This window comes from Chiroxiphia lanceolata, chromosome 1, assembly GCF_009829145.1.
Source record: "Chiroxiphia lanceolata isolate bChiLan1 chromosome 1, bChiLan1.pri, whole genome shotgun sequence".
In the NCBI taxonomy this organism is placed as follows: Eukaryota; Metazoa; Chordata; class Aves; order Passeriformes; family Pipridae; genus Chiroxiphia; species Chiroxiphia lanceolata.
In genome coordinates this window covers 28,421,944-28,438,345 of record NC_045637.1, presented here as the reverse complement: position 1 = coordinate 28,438,345, position 16,402 = coordinate 28,421,944, and the positions used below count along the sequence as shown (strand labels likewise).

Sequence of the window (16,402 nt, the reverse complement as noted above, 5' to 3'; positions counted from 1 at the left end):
GGAAACTGGTGCCTGCTACAGGATTATGTCAGAAAGAAAAAACTACTAATACTTAGTGTCTTTCTGACAGTTTTCCACTACAATTTAAAAAATTACCAATACATAAAAAGTATTACATTTTGAAATGCTAATTCTAGACACATTAGGAATTGTTTCAAAGACCTAATTGAATTCTTAGTGTGCTAGCAACTAACAGAGATAATTTTTTTACCATAAATCCAATAACCATTTTTCTAAATTTTTTATTAAATTAATATATTTCCAACTTCAAGATTGGATTTGTGCTTTATTTAGGAAATTCTGTGAATTCTAACTTTGGTATATTGTGCAATACATTAAAGATTATGATCATTTAAAGGATTACTATAAGGTAAAATATAGGGAAGTTTTACCAGTATTATGGTTCATAAATTGAATTATTAAGATATAGTTTAATGATCAGAAAAACGGAGGCCACCTCTTTATACATCATTTGCGTTCTGAACTATATTAATGTAAATCCTGAAGAAAATACAGCTTTGTGTGGAACCTTGGTTTATATTTGAAAAAAAAAGTTGGGACACAAACCTAACGCTTTTTAATAGAAAGGAAGTGTGTTTTAGTCCCATAATCTGAGAAATCTGAAGTTGAACATCTCCTAAGACTGTCTTAGTTGTTAAACGGGTGTTTAGAAATTGAAAGTAACTAAGTGAAAGTAACTAAATACAGGTGCTGGATACTGACAACCTCAAGATTAAAAAGATGAGGAAATGTCCCAGCCAAACTAGCAACCAAAGCATGTAGAAGAACAAATTAAAACTTCTCAGGGCTAATTAAATCCTGGTTAAAATAAAATTAAAGATGAAATGAAAAAAAGTCAGGATTTAGGAAAAACAAAGAAAAAACATTAAAATTGCTCAAAACCTAAAGGAAACTAGCCAAGAACAAGTCTGTCAAGAATGGAGATGGCTTTGGAAAGAAACTGATCTTAGAGAGGAGGAACATGCTTGGATCTTAAGGAAGGTGTAAAGCAAATGAAAGGAGCCAGAATGGCATTCATCTGATATTGATTTGCTACTTTTTCCACTTGCCAAAGCAGAAAGGAAGATGTGGTTTTCGACTGTAGAAGCTGCCATATAGAATATCTAACTCTGAACCTGAAATTTAGGGTTTTTTCAGACATTTAACAGAGGAATATTTTGTTATACCTGGTACTTTTTTGAGAAAATGAAGAACTATCGTAACTGTATTACTTGATTCTTGAAACGGGGAACATGATAGAATTGGCCAAGTTTCACTTAAGGATTATATAAGATAGTATGATCAGTAAGGAGGGAGTTAAAGCTGTGAAAGTATTAAATTGCTCTAGAACCCCTGTCAGTCTTTGGAACTGGGGAGAATGTTGTGGAGGAACTCGTTGTGCAAAATCATCATTCTGAATTGCAAAGTGGAAGGTTCATGCTTACAGCATATCCATGTATTGTAGCTCCTCTGAATTTGTGGAAGCTACCCCAATGTAATTGAGGACAGAGTGAAATTCTAAAAGGTATTCATAATGTGTATCTATAGGTGCCTGAGTTATCAGACCAGTGTTTGTAGCTTGAAAGGTACAGAGCAGGATTCAACCACAGTGGTTTCATTTATTTCCAGTTGAAAAAGCTTCTCCACTGTCAGGAGCAGAGGTTGGTTTTTCAGGATTCCTTAAAAGTAGGTGCAGGACATTATATTCTTCACAATTTTGGTGTCAAACCAATATCATACTAGTCTCCATCTGCCTGAAATGCTCCATTAATATTAGGCAGGCTGAAGGACTAACATGGACCAAATCTTGTCTAGTGCTGAATCTTACAACAATTGATATTTAATTGGGTATATGGGATCAGAAATAAGGCTTGGAAAAAACTACAAGATATCATCTTATCCATCTCCTAGGTAGGCTCCTCCTAGCCAACAGAGCTGATCTCAGGGTAAAAATCTCATAAATGTAGAAGATAATAGAGACAAGAATCATCAAAGAGTTTTCTAAAAATCCAGAGGCTCCAGAAAAGCAAAATTTTTTTCTGATTTTTTTTCCTAAATTACTAGATGATGGAAATGCTGTGAATGTAGCAAATTCATTCTAATGCAGCTATTGATGAATACATGAGGTTTTCATGAAATCTTGTACACTCTATGTTGTTCTGGATACAAACACTTGGTCAGAGTGAAAAATCAACTGAAGTAAAGGAAGGCTTTTGAAACACTTTGACAGGCTTTTTGTCTTTAGTAAAGGGAGATATTGCTGATTTGAAAGTATTATGATACATTATTTCTCTTTTATCCACACAATTTCTTGATACACCCAGTCAGCTGTGGGCTGTGTACTAGAGTGGCCTCTTTGAGTATACTCAAATTCTCAATCAGACATCATTTTCTCTTTCTACATAATTCATGCTGCAGTCAATCATAATCTTGCAGGGTCAAGACTTCAGAGCTCAAGTTAGGACCACTTTGAAACAATAACAGTAAGTATAAAAAAGACAGAGTATAATGACAGTTATCAGAAGGAGGTTTGAATATAAAACTCTTTGCGCTGGGTTCAGTTGCCCAAATATTTGCTTTGATGCCTAAAAGAAAACTCAGGGAGAAAAAAACCTGCAAGGTAATTTAATTTTTGGAGGTAGGGTAAAAAAAGGACTTAATGGTGCCTCTAAGGCGCAGAGGTTACAAGACACACCCGTGCCTTCTCTGTCTTAGGTGTTACAATTTATAATACTGTCCGTCCAATCCCAGATTTTTCCATCCCCTGGCTTTTGCCCCAATTCACCCCTGATCTGCCCTTTGGGAATTAGGTCTGGGGTCTTTTAGTTCATCATCTTCATCTTCCTCGGAGCACAAAGGGCGCACAGTCACCCAGTTCTTGACTGTACCCTGCAGTTCAGACTATGGATTAGATGTTCTCAAACAGAAGGTGGCCTACCTTGGAGAGAGACTAAACATTCTAATGGAATTTAGGAGAATTGATAGGGGAATTGGGGTGAGAGGGTTGGGGAGTGTGTGTCTACTGTGCTAAGGGTAAGGGAATAATGCAGCTGTTTTAAAATCTACTTCTGCTATATAATTACTTCTTAAAATTTATAAAAATTAGAAAAATCAAAAAATCGAAAAACCTTAAGGTGATACTTGGAGCCACATAAAATGGCCTTGGCTTCAACAGGTTGCTCCAGAAGGTTGTAGGTTTCCCACAGGTGCTGTCCCATATTTTCTGGCACTATGTGAATGTCTCAGATGCCATAAATCATCAAAGTAGTGCTAGGCATGAATGTTTAAACTATTGAATTGAGATCCTTAGTCTACAAGTAACATTTTAATAAACCTTTCCCTTCTTTGGCACTCTCCTTAGTCTTCATTTCTGTTCTGTTTCAGGAATTCTAGCCAGCTTTGTTGTCTCCAAAAAAACATTTATGGAACTCACTGATTCTAACTTACAGATATAGGCACTAGACATACAAACTTTACTCTTTCTTATTCAACCCACCACAGCCTGTGCAGTATTTTACAGTTTTAAGCAGGGATATGGTTTGGCCAATATTTTAAGCTCTATCCTCATTACATCATAAACATAATAGTTTATTACACACCTACCTTAATAGCTAAGTGACATTAGTGAATTTTATTTATCTAACATTACACCATGTTAAAAAACATTATCATCAGATAATTATCCAAATATATACTAGTAAAAGGTGTGCATATATGATTTTAATACATCACTACTTGTATCTAGGAGTGGTTATTACTTGGAAGAAGTTAAATGTTGATCCTTACACATATCCTTTATTTAATAAAACCCCTAATTCATATTCATAGATGTAATATTTTCTTACTTGACATCATAAAAATAACCATAGTGGAAACTATAAAAGGTTATTATCTAAGAAGACTCTTTGGGTGCATCAAATGAAACAGTGAAAGACAGAACACACTTTAAGCTTCCTCCACTATCTTTTCCTGTCTAAGATCTGTTCTCCCTGTAAAATAAAATTGAGGATACAATCAAGGCAAAGTGTTTATTGATAAGTAATATGTGACATTCCTCAGCAATTATATTTTTAAAAATCTACGATTTGTCCTTTTCTTAAAAGAGAGTTTGAGAAATTTATTGTAGTATTCAAAGAAAAACTCCTTATTGAGACCAGTAGGATGGCCAAGAGAGAAAAGTGAGAGGAGATATGGGATGCGCAGTTATGTACATTATTAATTCTGTTACCACCAGCAGCGACTGACAAAATTCATTCCAACAGTCTGTTTTAAGAACATTTCAAACTCTTGAAATCATTTAAGATATGTCTCTGTAAAAAAGTAATAAACATCACATGACCAGGTGATCTTTGTTGCTGAGAGGTTACATTCATTTCTTCCCACCTCACTGAGCTTGCAGTATTTAACCAGCCATATGCAAGATTCTGACTTTTTTTAAGCTGTAATAGTGTGAAAGTGAATTTTAATCTCTCTTAAAAGAAAACAGTAACACAGAGAAACAGCAGGCAGCTGTACCCACTCAAAGCTAACCAGCACCTTCAAGTTTTGTTATTTTCTTGCAATATTTTTTTATGAAGACACCTAGAATGATTCACCAGACAGAGTGTATTTATGTTATTTTTAGCAAATGCATTTCACTGACTGAAGAATTAGAGTTACAATTAGCACAAAGAAAAACCAATAAAGGCTTTCAGGGATCATTGACTTAAAATAAATTAATTCTAATCCCATGAAATTTTCATTTAGTTTATTTTTTTATATTATATCATTGTCGAGATACTTCCATACAAATACATGGTTGTAATAGAATAATGCATGAAAGACCAGTGGAAGCAATACGCATATTGTTGTATGTGCTATGTATAATATAATATGGAAAGTTAGTAATAAATGACTAGGTTAAATACATTATAAAAACTGGGGAAAAAAGAACTGAGTTTTATAGTTAAGATCTAATGTGGGCTGAGAAAAAAAGATTGAAGACATCTTGCCAAATCAATGAAACAAGAAAAAATAGAACTGAATAATGTGAATGAGAGCCTTCAGGTAGAAGAAGGAAAAGAGCGAGAAGAGATTGGTACATTAAGCATCAAATTTAAAGTGAGACCACAGACCTCTGTAGTCTAAGTCAGATCACAGACATGATTCTGCTGCAAATTAACTCAGAGGAAAAACAGAACAGGACAACTGTGGAATTATCATCAGTTCATATAAATTCCTGCAAAAATATTGACTCCAATGGGTATGAACTGCACAATGCTATTTGAGTATAAGACCTGCAGGGTCTTTCCCTATGGTACAGATATTTTATCTTCTGATATGCTTAACAACTAATAAGTATCCAAATTTTTTTCCTTCCTGTCCCTTTTGATATGCTTTGCAATTTCCCACCTTTCTGCTGACCTCAGCAATAGATATGGTGTAATTTCAACTGTGTCATTTTGAGATTACTCTAGATGAAATACTAAAGAAATCTAAAAAAATTGTCCATTGCTTTCACTTTCTTCAGGCTACACTTTATCCTCAGCTTTGCTGATACAAATCCAAAGCAAATGAAAAGATATGTGGTCCGATTTTGACAGAAGGAGGAAATCAGATTAATAGAGCCAGTATAAAGTAAAGATTTCACTTCAGTAGCCAGAGGTGTGTCAATGTGAGGACGTGTGAATACCAAACAACTGAAAGGAGAATTAAATGGTGCACAAAGCTACACATGATTATATTGGAGATATAAAAATATATTGATATATCTGAGAGGGAAAAAATATAGAAAAAGTATAAATTTAGGGTAGGCAGATTGAGAGAGACATTCCTTTTAGTTTCTTTTAATTGTTTTGCATCAGGAAAATAACTGTAGGTCAATGTTTTTAGATTAATATTGTAAATTGGTCATATCTTTGACTGAAACATGAATGATCCATAGACATCAGATGTTATTTTTCATTACGTAAGCCAAAGATATTAGCTTTTGATTTCTTTGAGTAGTTTAGACAGCTGCTGTCCAACTATGCATTTTAAACAACAGCAAGGGTATTATTGTCAGTTTTTAAGACATTTCAGTCACTATACTTTGGCTCTATTCCTTCAGCACTTCTGTGTTTGTGGTATCTGGGATCAATATCTCAAAACAGACACCTTAAAACATGAATTTCCTAAAACATTAAGAAATACTTTCACACAATTTTATTAAAGGTAGATTTATTGCTGAATGACCTGGAATTTCCACTTCTTGTCAGCTCCACAACTGCTACTGGCATCTTCTTGAATGTTATCTCCCCAGCATGGCAAAAATGTCTTCCCCTTTCCCCCACTCCCATTAGGAAGATATCTGGATTCTTTGAAATGGTGATATGTATGGAAGATCATACAATGCTGCCACTTTTTCTCCATGACCTTGTGATTCAACAGACTAGCGGAAAATGGAGTCGCTTTAAAAATGAGCCGTCAGCAGAATGTTGCTTAAATAACCTTCCCCAAATTAAATCATTGAAGGGTAATGCAGAAGTAAACATAGGCATGAAAAAGATTAATTACATGTTATATGTTATTTCCTGAATACTCTATTCATGAGCTCAGACCTGCAGTCAGGATTTAATTGATTAACATGTGTTAATTTTCTTTTAATAGTAATTTTGCTTGAAAATATAGCCCAAAATATTTTAATATCCTCATATGCATAATTCTAAGACCTCTCAATAAAAAGTTAGTTTTTATTAGTTTATGAAGTCATTTATACAATTTTGGTTATGTCAGGGATTTTTCAGGGAATCTTGATGTCAGATCATCGAATTGCACATTACCCCACTTTGTCTGATTACATAATTCCTTATGTTTTCTGGATTTTATTAGCTGATATGAAATTATTTTGAAAAAAATATGTAAATAAATATGCTTTGTCTCTTAGATTTGTACAGAGAAAATAGTTAGAGCCAGCAACATCTCCCCTGGATTTTAGGAGAATGGTATTACCCTGCCTTTCTCTGAGAGATTGCTGGTTACCCTCTGTCAGTGAGCAACTGACTCTCTGCAAAGCAGAAGCACGATCTCTTTTGTCTGTGATCAAGGCAATTATTTCATAGAAAGTGGAATTTCTTCAGAATGACTATGTACAAGAGCAAGCGCAGAAACCAAAGATGTAAGTAAATTGTAAAGGTTTTTTAATTTTCTTGCAGAGGAGGGAGAATAAATCTCCATTTCATTGAAAACATGAATGCTCTGCTCTGGTTGAATTTTACCAGGAAAGCAGAAACAGTATTCCATGCCAACTATCCCACCATATCTGTGTATTAAATGCATACAAGAACTTTAAAATAAAAAAAAAATTACAAAAATTAGCTCACTTGTTACTATGGAAACCCTCAGAAAGCTTTGTGATATCAACAAAGAAATAAAGATTGAATATAAGTTTAGTTCAGAAGAGCCCTTTATTCAGGCTTTAATGACTGGCTAGCTGTAGCCTTTGATTTGACAGGGTTGAAATGCTTTCACTTGGTGGACTTTTTTGTGTAGTTCGCATTAGGGAGCCAGTGATACCAGAACTTTAAGGGTGGTTATTTTATTTTCCTCCATCATAACTTTCATAATTAAGTAGTTTGCTTAAACTACAGAAACTGGGGAGGAGGTGGGTGGGCAGATGGGAAGGGAAGCATACATGTGTCTCTGCTGTGTATTTAAAACATTCCAGCCCCGAAAATTCACTGGCTTCTAAATGCATGATTTTCCAGTTAAGCACCTGACAAAAAAGACATTCCCCTAAGAGAAATGCCACATAGGCACTGTGTGTTTTCAGGGAGTGAACAGGAGGGGGGGAATATCAATTCAAAAGCAGATAAGTTTGGACTTCATTTTGACAAGAACATTGTTGTTTTTCAGAGGGATATATACAGCTATATCACTGAACTCAGTTTCTGATCCTTATAGATGAATCTGTATAGATGTCTTTCAGTTTGTCTTGATTAAGAGAAATGGATGCGCTGAATGTAGAAAGTTTGGCAGGACAGATCTCTGTTAAAATCTCTGCAACAGAAATCCATCATCTGCTTCACATTCAATAAAATAAATTATCATAAATTTTGTTCCCATAGCAGCAATGAAAGAAAATTATTCATATACAGGCAAATTATAATTAATCTAGCTCATTTTAACATATTAATTACTTCATCTTTATTATGTAAACAGGGAGCTCTTTCTATAGCCAGCTGCATTCTTGCAATCTCTCTTGTCCAAGCCTGGTTATGGTGTACAATAAGAAAATTTGTGCCTGGTTAGCTGAGTTAGGTTTTTGTTGCAAGAATGCAGTCATTCATGAAAACAGCACAGGATGCTTCTAAGAATGTTTTTATGAAGACAACCTGCCTTTCACCCCTGCTGACTCCAAGGAAAATCTGTGATTTGTCTAGAAGCAAAAAAAACCCGAATGAAACATGATCAGACTCAAATTTGTAATTATGAGGGTGGTTGTTGCAATGTTTTCTGGTTTTAGAACTGTCACTTGTTTTAACATCCAAAACCATAAAATGTCTCAATATTATACATGTGATATATTATATATATAAAGGTTTATATATTATACATTATATAGGTACCAATACTGTATACATGAATGCTTCATTAATACCTCCTTGCTAACTAGCAATTGCAAAGACCTTAAAAACCAAACAGTTCAAGTAATTTGATATTGCTCCGGTTTATACCATTCAAAGGCTTTTTGAAGGATAGATTTCATCTAAGCAATTGTTATTCTGAAATATAAGGGATTATGGTAGCAGCTGCAATTAAACAGTAAGCAGGTACTACATTTTCTGTGCATTTCTGGTGTCCCTTAATAAGTAATAATAAAAACTATTTGGTATATAATTTCCAATGTGTGTGAGGTAAACCTTGAGGCTTATGTCTCCTCACTACCTCTCACTACCACAGTTGAACCTGTGGTATAAAATGAAAGTGAGCTTTGTGGCTTTTTCTTTTTCATTGAATTCCTGCTTTTGGATTTCATACACACTTCAGAGTATTATAGCCATTGCTTTCCTAACCCTTTTTTTAATGTTTTAAAAAAAGTATAAATACATTCTGTACTTAATTTAAAAGCACGTCAGATTGGAGAGAAGGATAGAAAAAGTAAAGACATGATGACATTTTTCTAACACAAAATATAAGTAATCTCCATTTCCAATTTCTGTCCCAGGTACAAAACTGTTGCTAGAGGGTGATTGTCCTGCTCTGCTCTGCACTGGTGTGGCCTCACCTTGAACACTGTGTGCAGTTTTGTACGCTACAATATAATAAAGATATTAAGCCATTAAAAAGTGTCCAAAGGAGGGCAACAAAGATGGTTAAGGGTCTAGAGGGGAAGCCGTATGAGGAGCAGCTGAGGTCATTTGGCCTGTTCAGCCTGGAGAGGAGGAGACTGAGGGAAGACCTCATTGCAGTTACAACTTCCTTGTGTGGGGAAGAGGAGGGGCAGGCACTGATCTGTTCTCTGTGGTGACCAGTGACAGGACCTGAGGGAATGGCCTGAAGCTGTGTCGGGGAAGGTTTAGGTTGGACATTAGAAAAATGTTCTTCACCCAAAGGGTGGTTGGGCACTGGAACAGGCTCCCCAGGGAAGTGGTCACAGCACCAAGGCTGACAGAGCTCAAGAAGTGTTTGGACAATACTCTCGGGAACATGGTGTGAGTCTTGGAGCTGTCCTGTGCAGGGCCAAGAAGTGGACTTGATAATCCTTGTGGGTCCCTTCCAATTCAGCCTATTCTGAGATTCTGTGAACATTTGCAAAAAAATGGGTCTATTTACCTGTCTGTAAGAACAAGGTGGAGGTTCCCTTTATATCTTTTTAGCTACAACATCATATATAAGTCTTCTAAATTCAAAGCTAATCTTAATGCTTAGCTTCTATTGTAACTTTGATTTAGATTCTAGTCAAAGTGGTGTTCATATTAAGTACAAAACATATTTTATTTATTCCATAACTGTTGTAATTTATGAGAAATAAAATTAACTATCACAGAAAATTGTAAAACTTGCATCACTAAGCAAGCAAAATTCAGATTAAGACTATTTCTGTTTGACTTTCTGTACCTAACTACAGATACACACACAGTCTCCATGCATATATTTTTGTGCACACAAAGATTATAGAACGCTTGATCCTTCAGGATGCTTGATTCAGGATCTAGCTGATAGACTAGTTTCTCATTTCATCGCATGGACATAATGACTGACTGAAGGGAAACCATTGTAACAACTGCAATTTTACAAACACTGAAAGTCTTGTAAATGTGTGATGATGGAGCTTTTCTGAAATAAAAGGTTTGAATCTTAGACTGTCCTGCTTTGGGGCTGCAGCTGCTGAGGAGAAGGGTCAGTAAAAGAATTGTGGTAAGCTGTAGTGCACATGTGGGTCTTCTGCATGGAGATGTAGTTATTTACAGTTTCTTCATGGAGATGCCATGTCTCCAAGCCTTCTCTCAAGAAGCAAGTAGCAGACATTCCATTTTTCACTGGGGTCTTCCTTGTAGACTTCACTGTTACAGAAGTAAAGGCAGGCTACTATCCTTGAAGACAATAAGACTAGAAAATATTTACTTATCTCTAAATCAGCTTTAGGAAATTCTCATTATTCATGGTTTCTGTAGCTTGACAAGTTAAATCTCCACCACCTTGTGGAGTACTGTGTATGAAAAGAATTAAAAGATGATCCTTAATATTTCTGCATTCTAACACTAAAATTTGACTCAGAATAACTGCAAGAGGATAAAGAGAGAGTAGGGACTAGTGTGGTGTTTTGAGGAAGGTGTGCAGCAACACCCAGGAGGAGATGGCAGCGCTGCCTGGAGTGCAGAGGCTGGTGTGGGACTTCCCTGCTACTCACCTGAACTGGAGTTTGGAAAGTTAGGGCAAAAATGGAAAAATTAGGGGGAAAAATAGGACCTATCTTTCACTTTCTTCAGCTTCACATTTTCAGCGTCGTGGGATCTTTCCTGCACGTCAGCAATGACAATCAGAGCACAATGGCAACTGAGGCAAAAAGCAGTTACTTCTGAATATTGGAAACCATCAATAAAGTCAACAGCTAGTGAGGCTACAGATCCTGTCCCATTCCAAGGTGTTAATTTTCCAAGGTGACTTCCCAAACTTGTCCATGACAATATGAAGAATCCTGTCAACACTGAATGTCCCTGAAATCATGCTCCAAATGCATTAATGACTTTTGCCATGGCTTGAATACCAGTCCCCTGTAAAATATGTTTTCTTTTATATATATTACAGTTTGCCTAGCTGAAATAGTTATTGCTCATTTTTTTATACTGGTATGCTGTGAATGGTATCTTTATTAAGTAACCAGATCTTGTGAAGGTTCTGCTTCTTTTAAACCAACAGATGACTGGTCATATTTCATTACTTTTATTTTTTTTTAAGGAATAATGAGAGTGCAGACATTCTACTTCCTTTTATTATGGCAATTTCTCTCTCCTCATAGGAAATGTGTCACAGTTTTACCTCTATGGATTATGGTTCTTTGTCCTCAGCCCCCAATTTTGGTTGATCAGTGCTTGGTTTCCCTGCATACAGAGTGATGTAGTAAGGCACATGTACATTTATTAAAGGATTAAATAAGTTATAGTAAAATGAATGCAAAATAAATTATTTTCAAAAGTTATGCAAGTAACTACTGCATATAAAGTTCGTGTGGTTGGTGCAGAAAGTTAGTGTGCTGTATTTAGTGATGTGTTGTCCACAAGTGACATCTGATGCATGTTTTTAAAGAATCCTTGTCTTGCTGGAGAAAGAATTTTCTGTATACTGATAACATCTGCTGAGAAATTCTGTGAAATTCCAGTTTGAAGGAGTATTTTGTCCTATCTGCATTCTTTGATCTATTGCATTTCCTGCTATATTTTCTTTCATTGATAAGGTCCCACTTGCCATCTTTTCATCATGGATTTACTGTTCTTATCTTCTTTGTCCCCCTTACAGATAGAATAATCGCTTTCAGGCTTAAAAATTCTGGCATCTGTTGAGTTGTGTTATATTACAGTTTGATCAGCCTATGATTACTTCCATCTTCCTTTTGCCTCTAAGGGCAATAAAGACCTCAGTACTGAGGCTGCTGCTGCTCAATTGCAGCCTTTAATATAGTGTGTGCTAGGAGGTAAAGTGACTGGAAAATCAAATCTCACTGGGGAAAAACAAATGTAGTTACTGACCCAGATACATATAAGAAAATTCTGCCTCTTTCCTTAAAACATCAGAGACTCAGACAACTAGGGAATATCTATTCAGCATGTTATAGAGACAGCTTTCTTCATGTAAAGCTATCCTGGAATAGCCCTAGAATATTCCTATTGCTGCATACCTTCTGAGGGACTAAAGTTCAGTGCATTTAAGTATATCAGTACTAAGGCCAAGCTAGAAGAAATCCATGATCTGCAGGAACACATCACTGAATATCATTGAATATTCACATTGCGTGGATAACATCTTTATACAAATAAAAACTGTAATTGCTACTCAATAAGTCAGGGACTTCAGAGTTAGAAGCATTCTTCTCATAGCTTTGAAGGGAATTAAGATGGTTGGCATATTTGAAATTATTCATGTTCATTATTCCCATGTTACTAAACAGTAAAACTGAAGACATATGTCCCTCGGTGAAGCATGCAGTGCAAATGAGCTAGAATTTTTTCTTTGACACTTTCTCAACTATCCATGTAGACTTCTATTATAGGCATGATTTTTTCTGCTTCTAGACTGTGCAAATAAAGAAAAAATATTGAAAGATAACTGTTTCAAAATGCGTCTTTTGAGAGACTAAGAGTCTGACCAAACTCAACAGTCACATGATGCTTCCCACTGGTCCATAGGAGTCTGCCTCAGGAAGAAGAGTAGAATTTTTGTCCTTGTAGAGAAAATACTGAAAATATAGAAAAAGATTGACAAATCAAAAACTTACAATCTGTCTTGAAAAGGGGAGACAAAGGAATAAACAGTATAGGTACAGATTCAGAAGTGACTTTAAAAAATTTCTGAGAGCAGAAGTCAGAATACCTGAAATGCAAGTGGAGAACATAACAAAGAAACTCAGCCAGTCACTTCAGTTTCGTTGAGGAGAAATCTGGGGCAGCAAAAATACTTAATAATAGCTTTGGCTTCATTAAAAGATTATGGTTTAAATTTTCAGAGGGGTTTCTTTCTTTTGCATAAGAATAGGAGACAATATGCAGCAATTCAACAGAAGAGAATAAGTGGAAAGCCAGGGACATCTCATAAAAATGCATCTGCTATTTTTAAGGATCATAAAAAGGTAATTATTAAAAAAGATGAATATATGCAAATAATGTAATTTGGATTATGTGATTTCAAGTATATTAGAGGAATTAGCAAATGAATGTACCATACCACTGAAAGTTTGTATTTGAAAGGTCATGGAAAGCTAAGAAGGTATCCAAAATATAAATGTACTACTGGTTTTAATGTACACAGAATCCTGGTACATATAGAAAGCTGCTATGTTCATTAATATCACCATTTATCATTACTGAAATGGTATTTACTGTATGTTAGTTAGTCTTCTATAAGGAATCAAAATTTAAGATCTATGTGACTACACTCCGGTAATGACCAGACACCTGGGAAAACCAATAATAATTTTAAAAAGTGAAGTCCATTAAAATAACAATCAACAGGTTGAAGATAATCATAGTCCAAACTAATCTATATAGAAAGACAATTCTGGCTCTTAAATTGAGCAAGCATAAGTCCAGTTGTTAGAACCTAAATTTAGATTACTATAGGCTGATTTAAGATATACATTATCTGAGTGTAATCAGTCATATATTACTTAAAGAATTTGCAATTTCTCTTCCCCATCACTTGGATTTTGAATCCAGATTGCTTATCTATTTTTAAAGTCTCTTTTAAAGAAGTACTATCAACGTGATTGCAAAGTACCTATTCAAACACTAGAGTTCATATGCAAGTTGAAGAGAGTATTATTGTCATAAGTTGTCTAAAATCCATAAATTTCTGGAAATCTTGAGGGAAATCTAGGCTTCTTCTAATAAGATCTCTGTACACTGCTGTAGCACTGCCACCCACCTGTCTCCTCAGAAAAATGGGAAAAATACTTGAGAGATTCAGCGCATAGAGAATCTGTTCTCTTAAGATGAAAATCTGCTGTTGCTTATTTTCATATAAAGTTTTGACTTCTTTGAAAAAACAAAAGACTTGCATGACTGCATATAAGCAGTACAAGTCCTGATTTTAAGCACACATCTTTTTTTTGTTTTCATAGCTGACGTGATTTTTTTTTGTTGCCTTTAAGGTACTTTCTTTGTAGGGACAGCACAAGAAAGAAAACCTCCATCTGATCTCCAGTACAGGTCTTAACATCAGTCTTTGTCTCTCCCTCTTTTCATAACCAGTGATAAGACCAAGCACAGTATGTACATAGTGACACCTCCACAAGGAAAAAAGGTATAAAGCTTTAAAAAAATACCTTTCAAGTATCTCAAATTATTATCTAAAGTCTGATAAACCATTAAAAGGATATTTTCTGGTTGTGAAGCCTCATCCAAGACCGAAATGATACACAAAGTCCAGCACTTTTTCAGCAGTTATATCTTTGAGATTCTTTTACAGTAAAATCCAGAAACCTTTCTGGATATAACTTTGGTAGACACAAATACACATTAAGCCAGGGTGATTTCTGAAGTAATTTCTCTACAGAATATAGGTTAGGTAAGCACACTGTGGTCTCACCCAAATCCATACTCAAGTTTTCCTCTCTGAAGAGCAGAGTTTAGTAATGGGCAAAAGTGAGGATGTGACAAGTTCTCCCAAGCAGGGAATTGGGATGCTGGCAAGAAAGCAACTACGTCTTGTGCTCAAAAGCATACCTGGATCCTTTAATGTAGACCATAAAAATATCTTGTCATACACATCAGCAGAAGATAAGTTCCATTTATATAGTTTGCAGTCAACTTATTTAATTGCAAAAGAGAATTATTGAATTAGTATATTAAGGGACACAATATTTTAGGCAATCCTTCTTGGGAAACTATCTAGTCAGACCTTAAGAATGGACTCTACAAAAGACTGATATTTTTTAATAGGCATAGATGGTTTTCAGACAATAACTGAATCTTCAGAGATCTGTCTGCCAGTTTGCTCTCTCTTCACCTAATAGAGGTGAAAGAAACTTTGCAAGTGAGTTTTATATGTGTTGAACCAGACAGACATTGAAAAACAGCAGAAAAATATGTGTACGTATTTTCATTCTCTCAGTTCTGAAAGGCCACCAGCCAAATCAGTTTAAAATACATTTATTAAAGGAAAAAGAAATGTTGGGTTTTGCTTTTTAGTAATGACATATTTGGCTGTGCTTCAAGCAAATGCAAATTAAGCAGCCAATTTTTAAACCCTGCAATAAGTGGAGTTGTTTTAAGGGAAGCTATAACACATTTGGAATACACTCACACTTCTCACTATTATAATATAAATTTTCTAAACATAAATTATTCAGAAACATTAGGACATTAATGTAATTTAACATTTCATATGACAGTGCATTAACATGGTGGTCTGGGCTCTAAAAAATATGAGATAATAACAAAATGGTTTATGACAGTGTTCATGTCTGCACTAAAGTTCAAAGGATTTAATACCATCTGATCAAGGTGAAAATTTTTTAAAAGAATATTAGTGGCCTTTTGATGGAGATACTAGAGTCAAACAGTACTAGTGATTTTCCATTTAATGTTGTCATGGCAGAGTCAATATGATTTATTGAAGGATTTTTCCAATGATGAACCAAAGTTCTAGAAACTAGAGAAATTCTTTTGTTGTCCTTACTAACTTATTAAAAATAACACCAATGATAATAATAAAGCTCATTGAAAGGGCCTATAGAGAGGCCCACAATTGTAGGCTATATAAATAAAATATTTTCTGAGGCTGTGATCTCTAGATTTGAATCCAAACTCTTAATGATCAAAGTCGGTGGTAGAACAAGCTGATTAAAGATGAGGCTCAGAATCAGAAGAAGTCTCATCCGGGATCCCTCAGCATCAATTGCATCATTCTCAACTTTTCTATATGTTTAGTAAGATATATACCTCAAGACACATACCTCAATTATGTTTTTCACTCTCTTAGTAACAAAATGATTCTAGTTATACTAGAAAGAATACATTTGTTACTTATTTCTTTAAACTATTCTGTATAATTAAATATTATTTGAACTTTTATGTATTAATTTGTATTTGTAATTCTATATCTTACAATAAGTAAGACACAGATAAGGAAAAGGAAAGAACTAGGGGAGAAGAGAGAAAATGGAACTCAATTCCATGCTGTAGTGAAACATTATGCTATTGTGGCCAGAAACTTTCATTCTGGAGAA

The 16,402-nt window shown here is 35.0% G+C and overlaps 1 protein-coding gene across 3 annotated transcripts in view; it reads left to right on the top strand.

Moving 5' to 3' along the window:
* Positions 1–16,402, top strand: part of RALYL (RALY RNA binding protein like) — a 374,061-nt gene that overhangs the window by 256,391 nt on the left and 101,268 nt on the right. Inside the window, exon 1 of one of the 3 annotated variants that reach the window (XM_032689807.1) lies at positions 7,021–7,135. The exons of the other annotated variants lie outside the window; for them this stretch is intronic. Within the exon in view, the coding sequence (XP_032545698.1) occupies positions 7,099–7,135 (37 nt within the window). The 5' untranslated portion in view covers positions 7,021–7,098. Of the gene's footprint in view, positions 1–7,020; positions 7,136–16,402 lie in introns of those variants that run through there. 3 annotated transcript variants of the gene reach the window in all.